This window comes from Littorina saxatilis, linkage group LG15 (assembly GCF_037325665.1).
Source record: "Littorina saxatilis isolate snail1 linkage group LG15, US_GU_Lsax_2.0, whole genome shotgun sequence".
In the NCBI taxonomy this organism is placed as follows: Eukaryota; Metazoa; Mollusca; class Gastropoda; order Littorinimorpha; family Littorinidae; genus Littorina; species Littorina saxatilis.
In genome coordinates, this window is record NC_090259.1 from 19164179 (window position 1) to 19176217 (window position 12039).

The 12039-nt window shown below is 41.1% G+C and overlaps 1 protein-coding gene across 1 annotated transcript; it reads left to right on the forward strand.

Moving 5' to 3' along the window:
- The first annotated feature begins 387 nt into the window (after positions 1 to 387).
- LOC138948756 (calcium load-activated calcium channel-like) lies at positions 388 to 11467 on the forward strand. Its single transcript, XM_070320362.1, has 7 exons — positions 388 to 531; positions 3477 to 3554; positions 4107 to 4163; positions 4702 to 4748; positions 5727 to 5794; positions 6676 to 6820; positions 9495 to 11467. The coding sequence occupies exons 1-7, from the start codon at positions 471 to 473 to the stop codon at positions 9585 to 9587; spliced, it is 549 nt and encodes a 182-aa protein (XP_070176463.1). The 5' UTR covers positions 388 to 470; the 3' UTR covers positions 9588 to 11467.
- Positions 11468 to 12039: the final 572 nt, after the last annotated feature.

A 12039-nucleotide genomic window follows, 5' to 3' on the forward strand; every position in this document is an offset into this window, starting at 1 on the left:
TGTGCTTACCTGTGATTCAGAATAAGTTTTTGGTTTGTTTTGTTATTCCTTTTTTGTGTAAAGTGTGTAAGAGATAAAGGTAATGATCAGAGCTCTTTTTCTAAGTTGGTAGAATCCTTATCTCCCTTTAAGTGTAACAGAACAGTTTTTAAAATGACAAGTTTCACAGGTTGTTTCCCTTTGTTTTTGTTGTGTCAGTGTAATGCTAGTAGTTGTTGTTCATTATTAGTATGGTTGAGTGATTGTGATGTTATATTGTTTTCAGTTTGACGGTGCAGTATGTTGATTAAACATCACAAGTTCAACTACTCATCAGTTCTGCCAGGCTTGTTTTGTGCGGCTGTGACAAGAACATTTTCGCCGACTGATATTCGTGAATCGTCCAGCATCTTCAAACGGTAGAATCTCTATTTAGTTACCCTGTCTGACGAGGTCACTTTAGCTTTCCGTTCTGCCACAGGACAGCAAAGATGTTGAGCGATTGCATTCTGATCGTGTTTATTTCCATCTGCACGGCTCTTCTTGGTGAAGGTAAGTGAAATGAACTTAACAGAGATGATTATCAAACTGGTTTTGACTCGTTGCGCTAGCAGGATCACGTAAGATTGCCAGTACTAGATGAGAAACCACGCCGCTTCATCCCAACGCAACACCCAGTTTAGTACTGCAGACGCAGTCGATATTGAGTAATCTTTTTGACACTTGAAAGCTTGCTCGGGATTTGTACAATGGGCTGTAAGAGTTCAGTAAAATATGTTTTTCAAATGCAGTCCTATGCCATGCAAGCATCACATGATTGCAAACTGAGAGTGGGACAGCTGGGCTCTCTCTCCCTCTCTGAGTCTCTCTCTCTCTCCCTCTGAGTCTCTCTCGTCATTTATATAATACATGGTGTGACAGTGTGTGTGCACATGGGTATGTGCCTCTGCCCACACTCACACACACGCATGTAAACATGTATTCAGCTCTTCTGACTGATGTCAGTTGTCACAAATCATGAGTTACCACTGGCAGTAAAGGACAAAACAGTGGCATTTGGGCAAGTAAGATGATTGAGCCATTACATTGTCCCTGGCGTATCTGGCTGTTTTTAAAAGACTGGTTGATACTGAATAACTGGTCAGGGTTTAATTTACTAGTGCGCCCTCCGCCATTGGTGCATTAAATCTGAAAATGTCCCATCACAATTCCCTTCAGTGCGTTAAACTTAAAGCACGCATTGTGATTACGTACCACTGCGCCACCATTTGTAGGCTTTACATCGGAATACACACACACACATACAGAGATAACATGATATAGCGGCAAATTCTCAGATGGCACCATATTGCACCATTTTGCATCTTTGGTCAAAAACGCGTAGAGGCCTCTTTGGCGCTTCTTGCCTTCGACTATGTCCCATTGGAATTTGGTTGAGGGGGACAAATGTCCCATTGCCTTTTTCTCCCAGGACTGGTACTGGTAGATGTATAAAAATAATATACTATATACTTTTTGTGTACATAAACCTGCCTAGTCAGTAGTGCTACATCAGTACATGTGTATTTCAAAATCAAACACAGGGAATGAAGGGTTCGTGATTAATAGTAATAAAAACTATTACTAGTATAATTAGTATTATTTAGTAGCATTAAAGTATGACGGATATCAACACAGGTAGTACTTAACTCCGAAAAACTCATCTAAAATAACTAAATCTATCTTGAAAGTGAAGTTTTTGACATGTCTGTGGGAAGTCGTGTCTGATTCATGCTACATCAGTACACGCACCCTTATTTTCGTGTTTAGAGCCGAATTTTTAACGAAGTCGATGAATCAATTTTCATGCAAGGGAGGTAACTCTTAGCACTCTAAAGCACAAGTATTGATGATGTCATACACACATGGATACATACACGCTCATGCACGCAAGTGGAGAACTTTGATCGGTGATAAAACAAAAGATTCTCCTTTTTTCTGTTGAAAACCATGTTCAAATCATAAACGAAAACAGCAATGACGCTCACATTGTCGGAGTTCTTCTTCTCTTCTTCTTCGTTCATGGGCTGAAACTCCCACGTTCACATGTTTTTGCATGAGTGGGTTTTTACATGTATGACGGTTTTTACCCCGCCATTCAGGCAGCATACGCCGATTTCGGGGGAAGCATGCTGGGTATTTTTGTGTTTCTATAACCCACCGAACTCTGACATGGATTACAGGATCTTTTCCGTGCGCACTTGGTTTTGTGCTTGCGTGTACACACGAAGGGGGATAAGGCCAAAAAAAAAAAATTGTCTGTTTAGGGTAACATGACCAAAAAAAGTAGGGTCGGTAGGTAGGTAGGTTTTTTTTTTTTTTTTTTTTTTTTTGTAAATGCTATGTTGGCTGAACATTCACTTCTTATATTTGATGAATACATGTTTCAAAACTAACGTATATTAAATGAAACGCCAAATGTCTCTTTTTAGCATTTTTACCTCTTTTTTTTCTTTTTTTTTTTTAAATCAAAAAAAAGTTTTTGGGTCGGCGCCAAATCGATAGGGTCGGTCGGGTTACCCTAAACAGACAATTTTTTTTTTTTGGCCTAAGGCACTAGCAGGTCTGCACATAAGTTGACCTGGGAGATCAGAAAAATCTCCACCCTTAACCCACCAGGTGGCCGCGGCCGGGATTTGAACTCACGACCTTCCGATTAAGAGGCCAACGTCTTACCACTCTGCCCGTCGTCAGAGTTTAATTCCTTTAAATACTTCCGCTTCTTCGTAAATCCTCACACAATCACAAAAACAAATCCATGAACTGTGAAAGTTGCAGATCTATGTGAGTTATGATTTCAATCAAACATGTCAACAAAACATGATCTAAGGACCAAAAAAATCTTAATTTCAGATGAGGTTTTCGAAGGTTTTCAGAGAAAACTCAAAAGTAGTACAGTGGAACCCCCCTTTTACGACCTCAAAAAAATCTGTGAAAATCAGGTCTTAAAAAGGAGTTTGTCTTAAAATGGGGGTAATTGTAAAGAGGTTATGAACAGAAAGTCTGAGAAAACAAGGTCTTGAAAAGGAGGGGGTCTTAAATGGGAGGTTCCACTGTACCGATCAACACGGGGGCACAGGTAGCTCAGGTGGTAGAGCACTGGACTTGTGATCGAAAGGTCCCTGGTTCGAATCCGGGCCGGGACGGACACAGGTCAACCTTATGTGCAGACCCAGAGACGGTATCCATTTCCCACCCCCGTGTCACCACAGTGGCACGTAAAAGACCTCGGTCATTCTGCCAAAAGTGCAGATGGCTGATACCACCTAAACACGCATACACTTGTGTATCTCATCTAAAGTCGGGTTAAAACCCGGGAACATGCTCCTAATGGCTTTGCTGTGAGGGCGTAAAACTTTAATTTCTCTCTCACCGATCAACACTCTAGATTTTAACGCTGTCAGTATTTCACAAACTGACTGTTTTCTAATGTGTGTTTTTTCATGCTGTTGTTTCAGGGCTGACATGGGTGATGGTGTATCGCACCGAGAAGTACCAGAAGTTGAAGGCAGAGGTGGAAAAGCAAAGTAAAAAATGTAAGTTGATTTCAGTCATACCAGACATTTCAACATACTAATTCAGTACTTAAATAAAAAGAAAACACACCATTAACCAGGTTAGGTAAGTTTAAATCAATATTTCGGTTGACATGTACTTAAATTCAGTTCTATTTATACAGATGTATGGTCGAGCCCCTGTTTTCCAACTTCGAAAAATCTGAGAAAATGAGGTCTTACCGTTACAAATGTCTGAAAACAGAGGTAAACTCACAGATGTTGTAAGCGTAAAATCTGAGGAGAAAAAAATGGTCTGGAATTGGAAAGATGGGAAGTCTTTAATGGGCGCGTCTAAGATAGGGGATTCCTTTATATCTGAACAATGGCAGAAATTTAAGTAGATGTAAAGCTTTTACTTCTGTGATCTCCTGAAAATATTGAAATAATTGAAATTGTGTGTCCATTGTAGAACCCATGTGTTATGGCTTTATATTTTACTTTTCATCATAGCTGTGTTCATATTAACTGTGTTTTTCTTTTGGGTTTGATTTGAATAACTGTATCTTGTTGTTTACCTCGATCTGTCTGCAGTGGAAAAGCAAAAGGAAGCTGGTGAAAATGCAGATAGGAATGCAAAGAAAAAATTGGGTGAGTTTTTATAAAAGATGAGTAGACAGCTCTGAAACTCATTCTGAAGTAGCTTTGTGAACACCGCAGCAGAATTGGTTGTAAACTGGTTATTTTAGAATCAGTTGAATGGCAAGAATATTTACTGGTACATCTAAATGAAAAGAAATCAAACACATTTTGTAAATTGATTCTTCTGAGAAAAAGAAAAGATCCCAAATGTTTCATCTGCAAGTGCAAGTTCTCATAGCAAAGGAAGTTACTGTGCTTTCTGCAGAATCCCCATGTTGCAGCATTCCAGGAATGCAGCATTGCTCTGACATTTTTGTTTTGTTACAACAATCATTTTTTTTAAATGACAACAGCGAAGACATTATACATTATGGTGTTTATGTTGGTTTGCCATTGTGTTTGCATGGTATACCTTTTCTTTCCAAAGACTGTGGCATCATTTTTGTATTAACTGGTTTACAAACATTGAATTTTTTGCTTGGTTTATATTTTGTCATTTATGATTTCATCATAAAAGTTCAACTTATGTTGTGTTTTTTTTCTTCAGAAAGACAGGAGGAAAAGCTGAAGAGTAACAGTAGAGATCTGTCATTGGTAAGGAAAAAGGGCTTAAAAGCCTGTCAAATTTATTTTATTTTATAATGTTGGGTGATAAATATAAATAAATTTTAAAAAACGCATTAAATTATTTTACCCCTGTAGTTTATCCCAAATTATTGGCGTGACATTTTTCTGTGTCTGCATTATTATCTTGATAAAGAAATAGATTTTCAAAGTCATGATTTGTATAAAATAAAAAGTTGTAATGCTTTGTTTTTACAACAGGTATCTAACTCAGTCAAAACTTTGCAAGTCTGGCACAAAGACAATTTCTCACTAGCGGGTTTACCGGCACGGTTGGCCTAGTGGTAAGAAGTCCGCCCCGTGATCGGGAGGTCGTGGGTTCAAACCCCGGCCGGGTCATACCTAAGACTTTAAAATTGGCAATCTAGTGGCTGCTCCGCCTGGCGTCTGGCATTATGGGGTTAGTGCTAGGACTGGTTGGTCCGGTGTCAGAATAATGTGACTGGGTGAGACATGAAGCCTGTGCTGCGACTTCTGTCTTGTGTGTGGCGCACGTTAAAATGTCAAAGCAGCACCGCCCTGATATGGCCCTTCGTGGTCGGCTGGGCGTTAAGCAAACAAACAAACAAACTCACTAGCGGGTTTGGCGAGGGCTTCATTTCCCAGATTCAACTTTTGTGCAGACTGGATCTGTGTCCAGTAGCCCCTGTATGCATGCTTGCACATATGAACACACGTTGAAAATCTTCGGGGCTTGAAAACCCATGTATGTTTGGACAAAGACAAATAATCGAAAGCTTCCCACAGCGAAAGCAGTGTGGATTTCTACAAGGGAAACCTCACATGACTGTTCTTGCATAAAATTTACCTGTATGGTTATCTTATCTTCCCTTGTTGAGAAATAATAGAAAGGTTCTCACAGCGAAAGCAGTGTGGATTTCTACGAGTCTGTCCTTCCTGTCTTTTTTCTGATGTAGTCTTTGAATAATGGGTTGCTTTCTTTTGCAGGTGAAGATGAAATCTATGTTTGCCATTGGGTTTGCTTTCACTGCCTTGTTGAGCATGTTCAACACAATGTAAGTGTAACTACATTTTCCCTGCTGTTAGCCCTGTAAATGACATAACTTTTTTTCATATAGATGATAGAATTCTACAATGTATTATCTTCGTATACTATGAGCACTGATATGCTTCTCACAGGGATGACATTAACGGCAAGAATCCAGTATTTGAGGTGTCGAATAGCAGAAACAAAAGGTCAAAAACACTGTTCTACAAAAGCTTGAACTTACTTTTTCAAGCCATTGTATACAGTCAAACATGTCTTGGCAAACACCTTTCCCTTAACGACCGCCTGAAAGACCCCGGACCAGGTTAACTTTACAATCTACCTTCTCATAGCGACCACCTATCAATAACGACCTATTTTGGTCAGTCCCTTGGATGGGCGATATCAAAACAAGTTCGACTGTCCATGAACAGAATTAAAAAGAAGATGTGACCACACTGCTTCTGCTGTGTGTCAGAGTGAGAAAGAGACATGGATGATGTTTGGTGGGCAAGGGAGAACACAGAAAAAAACCTAATTGAAGAAACGCTGAGTTCCACTGTACATAGAGAATCACCAGTGGAATTCCCCCCTTCAGGCACGGCAGTGTGCGGGTCTAGGGTACTGGTGTTGTATACTTTTTCTTCTTCTTCTTCGATCATGGGCTAAAACTCTCACATTCCCTCATGCTTTTGCACAAGTGGATTTGTAAGTGTATGACCGTTCAGGCAGCCATTCAGGCAGCCATTCGCCGATTTCGGGGGAAGCATGCTGTGTATTTTCGTGTTTCTATAACCCACCAAACTCCGGGGCCGGGATTTGAACTCACGACCTTCCGCTTAGGAGACTAATGTCTTACCAACAGCGCCGTCGTTGTATACAAATTGACATGTCTGTGTGCGTGTGCAGATTTGATGGTCGGGTGGTGGCCAACCTGCCGTTCACCCCCATCTCGCTGATGCAGGGAATCTCCCATCGCAACCTGCCTGGTGACGACTACACACACTGCTCCTTCATCTTTCTCTACATCCTCTGCACCATGTCCATCAGACAGGTAGGTGCTGCAAGACGTGGCTTCTCTCTCCGTCTGTCTGTCTTTCTCTCTCTCTCTTTGAGACTTTGTTTCTCCCATACCCCCTTCCCCATGCTCTTTGAGTGGAAGCGATAAATATTCTGAGCTCTCTCTCTCTCTCATTTTCTCTCTCTCTCTCTCTCTCTCTCTCTCTCTCTCTCTCTCTCTCTCTCTCTCTCTCTCTCTCTCTCTCTCTTTGGGTGTGTGCATCTGATTCTGATTTGTCAATCCAGGTTTCCCAATTGCTTCGTTTCCGGCCGATTTACGTGATGCGCACACAAAATATTGGCGGTCTAGAAGTGTCGTCTGCGCAATGATCGCGGCGGCGCCCGCGGCTTTCTGGACCGCCAAGGACGACCGCGCACTATGTGATACGTCATTCGTTAGACCTCAATATGCTGCAAAGTTTCAGATTAACATATAAATAACAATGCATGGGTGCAACTCTTCCGTCTAAGACGGAATTTCCGTTTTTCTCAGGAGGCTGCAGACGGAAAATCCGGTTTTTTTTAAATTCTGGAGCAAGGCCATTGTGTATGGGTGGGTGCAATGATAAATTCATAAGCTTCAAGTAAAGAAGTTGTAATACAAGGGAGGTGACTGTAATTTCCTGTGTTTGTCAAAACTTTTTGTTAGCATGGTGATTTTCCTTTAATTCAGTAAACATTTTTTAAATCAAAGACAAAACTAGGTGATAAAATCAATCACCTTCAAGTTTACAAGATTTTTCATTTGGGCATCTTCAATTTTAAGTTTTTGTTTTTGAAAGCAAGGAGAGGCTTCTAAAACCCTTCTTCAAATGTGTTGACCTTGTTTTCGTAGACCCTCTAACAAGAGTGATGCAACCAAACACCTTCAAGTATAGAGGTTTTTCATGTTCGGTTTTGGGTTCGGGGCGCTGCCCCCCTGGACTCCCCAGCAAGGGCGCTGCCCCTGCACCCCGCCGGAGCCTTGACGGCCCCTGGACCCCGGCCTTTTCAGTCTTTTCTTTTTCCAGCAGTTGCAGCCATGACAATGCACTAGTACATAGATACAGAAGAGCTATTTGTGACACTGTTATTGTGTTGCAGAGTTTCAGATTAACAATGCATGAGTTCACAGATACAGTACAGTATAACCTGTCAAATCAGGACACCCTTGGGACCAGTGAAAAGTGTCCTTATTCTGCAGGTGTCCTTATTTTACAGGTTCAAGCAAATGTGGTTGCGAAAAGGAAAGTGCTATATTGTATGTACATGTTTAAGAGTAAAAAATAACAAGTAAAAACAGTGAAATACAGTATTTTATTACCAGTTGTAACGGATCCAGTCCACAGAGAAGGACTTTTAAAAAGAGCACTTTATCACATGTTGGTAACACAGGCAGAACAAGAATATATAAATTATTTAAAGTAAAAATAATTGGTCCTTCAGACAACTTATCACAACAGCTTTAACACAGGTTAGCTTGTTCTTTTCTTTCTGGCAAAATATTGTATATCTTACCTGAATCAGTGGACCATTGATGGCAAAATGATTAGCACGCTTTGTTGAAAACCATTGGAAAACAGCATCATTTAGTTCCTCATAATCAGTTGCCTTCTTCGAAATCCACTTTTGATCTGCTCGACCGTCTCCTGATTCCCACAAAGCCATAATTTTGTCTCTGTCTATGCTGACTTTTGAAATCTGCGTCCTTCCACAGCCCAGCTCTTGCGCGATCGATCGGCATGATTGTCCGCTCTGCAGCTTTTTCACCACAGACACTCGTTGCTCTAAAGTGAGAGCGTTTCGTTCCTTCCGCAACCTAGAAGCCATCGTGATTCATTCAAACTTCGGCAAAACGCGACTGAATCAGCTGTGCAAGTGTGTGAGAATCTCCTATGTTGTATACAAATGTACCGACTTCCGTCGAATACTTTCGATGCATTTCATTGGCTATGAGGTTGCTGACCAATCGCTAATAAGCTTGTTTTAGTTTCAGCTCAAAGCCGACCAATCGTGATTAAGCTTCTTTTACCTCTCAAATCAAGCTTGCGAGAGAGAGAAGACAGACAATCGCAATGATGTTTGGAAGTTAAACGAACATCCTTTGTCCGTATTGAGCAGTTACACAATTTAGTAGGGACCTAAAATAAGCGTCCGCGTTCGTAATTCCGAGGTGTCCGCTAAGTCCAGTGATTTTAATGAAGGAAACGATCCGTGCCAATAACGACTGTCCATATTGTGCCAGTGGCCGCTAAGTACAGTGATTTTAATGAAGGAAACGATCCGTGCCAATAACGACTGTCCGTATTGTGCCAGTGGCCGTTAAGTCCAGTGACCCCATTCTACAGGTTTTACTGTAGACCCATTTGTGACACTATTACTGCATGTATATTTTAGTCAGCCTTGAGCATTTCTAGTGATCACACACAAATAGACTGACACGTCCACAGACCAAACAGACGCGCATATTAATACACATATTTATCATGTGGCACAAAAAATCAGTGAAATCAAAGGAGTTTTTTTGGGGGGTCTAGTAAGGACAGTTGAATAATTCTGGAAGGCTGTTGGTTTTGTGTATTGTGACAGTCACATCTGCCATGACATGTTTGAAGATTTTCCTCACAAAATAGTTTGATTTAACCCATTTATTTTTTTTAAATTATATTTGTTTTGGCTTTTTTTCATAGAACATCCAGAAGATGTTGGGTCTTGCACCATCTCGAGCAGCCAGCAAGCAGGGAGCAGGCTTCTTCACTCCTCCCTCCACACTGACAAAGTAACCTGTGTGGGACTGTTTCCCCATCCTGTCTGTGCTGCCTTGTTGCCTGCAGTCTACGTCTTGCGATCTCCGAACTTGAAGCTGTGCAACATTTGGACAGCCGAGTTGTACCTGTTAGTGTTTCATTGACGAGTTCTAAGCTTTTCTCTCTTTTCCTGACCAAGGTTTTCCCTGGCTAGGGTGAGAGATCATGAACAGTGCAGCGGATTACAGAAGTGTGCACTGTGCTATAATGTCAGGAGACTATAGACAGACATTGCAATATTTTCAGACCTGTTTACCAGTACGATTTGGGCGTATTTTGTAAGCCAAATTATTATCGGTACGCAAATACGCGACACACGCACAAAATACGCATAAGAAAAAGTCTAGAATACGTTTTCCGGTGTTGGTGTGCTGATTACGGGATGGTACAACTGATACCGGTTTCGGTCGAAGGGAGATAACCATGACAGCGAGTCTTCAGCTGTGGAAACTGACCTTGTTCAGTTGTTGGCACGTGCGATCGACTGGACAATCGTGGCAAAATGAAGCGGTAAAATGTGCCAGTTTCGGATAACAGCAGAAGCAGCAGATTTTCTTGGAGAAATATAAGAAAGAGCCAGGAATTGTGGAGTCTACTATGGGAAAAAGTCATGCACACTGCAAGTATTGTAAATCAGATTTCTCCGTTGCCCATGCTGGGAAATATGACATCGAACGACACTGCAGTTCCAAAACTCACCTGGACAAGGTTGCTGCAAAGAAATCCGCTGAAAGCTGCCAAGGAATTATGAAGTTCATTCCCGCAAAGCAAATCCTGCCAGAAGAAAAGGCTGTAGTCCGTGCTGAAGCAATGTTTTCTGAGATGATTGTAAAAATGAACTTGCCACTGTCAACCGCAGATGTTATTTCACGAACTTCATCTTTTCATTATCAATCTGTTTGGAAGACACTGGTTATAATGCTATAAATTGACAGGTAAATAAAATTGTTTTATCCCTGTTGTATTGGAAGGAGTTAAATTCTGAAGGTGTTCACAAGACATGCCGGTATTCTTACACAAACACGTTTGCACCCTCGCGCACATTTTCCCTAGCCCATATCTTTGCTTGCAAAGTACACCAACTTTTTGAAAAATACACTCAACTTTTTGGGAAAGTACTCTTGCCTCGGGTTTAGGGTAAACAGGTCTGTATTTTGTATCCTGTTATTTTGTTGCTCGCTCAGTTCTGAACAGTTTGTCTTTAACATGTTTTTTTTTTGTTAGTAGTATGTGTTTGTTTTTGCTCCAGATGTGTGTGTAATTGAATGGAGAGAGCATGACTTACAATGCGGTTGTTTGAGGTTGTATTCTTAATTCATATATCTGTTTGAACCAGTAGGACCCTGCGGCTGGTTCCCACCCTGTTGGTACCTTTCTTGTGTACATCAGCCCTGGTTTCTGATTTCTGATGGAGATAATGTTTTTTCTTTGCAACCAAAAAGTAGCTAGTTTTTTTTAGGAGGGGGAGGGGGGGGGGGGGGATATGGCATATCAACATTAAATGAGAGTAATTGCTTATTGTTTATCTGAAATAAAATGTAATAAAATAAAAAAATAAAAAGATGTGACTACACTTTTTCCTATGTGTGTTAGGGTGCGAAAGAGACAGTGAGGAAGTTTTGTGTGCAAGGGAGAACACAGACAATATTAATTGAAGAAAAATGTGATGTTTTATGTATGTCATATATATACGGTGTATGTATTCATGGAGGTTACCTGAAGCAAAGACAGTAATTAGAGCAAGTTTCAAGCTGGATCGGGATGTTATCGACACAAACATGAACAGAAGCACTCTTAACCTTCGATTTTATATTTAGACCAGTAAAACAAGTTTTTACTAAATTAAAATGTTTTATCCCCGAGTACGCTAGTACAAGGGTCCAGCAGACTTTAATTGTCTGTCTGTGTGTCTCGACTTAACAGCTTATTGCTGGGAAACTACTGGGCGCAGTTCGTTCAAAAGTTGATACACTAACTTGATAATAGGTCCGATTGATCGTATTAAAACTTCATAATGTTACCTGGGACCTAAATGCGAAATAAATCACAAAAACGACTCTTAACGGCGGGCGGAATTCGCGGTGGGATAGAACTGCGGTTCGGCTCATAGAACGGTGCAAGGTCTCGGCCAACCAAGGCTATGGCATACTCGTAGCAAAGCCGCCGAATGGTACCGTAAACCAAGAATAGTGACGTAATTACGTCACGGTCGAAAGTCTTTGACGTCAATGCCTCCCTGTAGTCTTTTTCTCTCGCGCGGTGTGTGTGTGTGTTCATTTTGTGCACATGTGTTAGTGTTACTGTTTGTGTGTGTGTGTGTGTGCGTGCATGAGTCTGTACTCGTGTGTGTGTGTGTGTGTGTAAGAAAGAAAGAGAGAGAGGGAGGGAGAGAGAGTGTGTGTGAATGTCTGAAGAGTACTCGGGTCCA

What these genes read in the sequence shown, in the direction of transcription:
- LOC138948756 (XM_070320362.1), top strand. Translation starts at nt 471, where the DNA reads ATGTTGAGCGATTGCATTCTGATCGTGTTTATTTCCATCTGCACGGCT. An exon ending in GAATGCAAAGAAAAAATTGG is followed by an intron (nt 4,164 to 4,701) that starts GTGAGTTTTTAT and finishes TTTTTTCTTCAG; the next exon opens with AAAGACAGGAGGAAAAGCTG. An exon ending in TTGAGCATGTTCAACACAAT is followed by an intron (nt 5,795 to 6,675) that starts GTAAGTGTAACT and finishes GTGCGTGTGCAG; the next exon opens with ATTTGATGGTCGGGTGGTGG.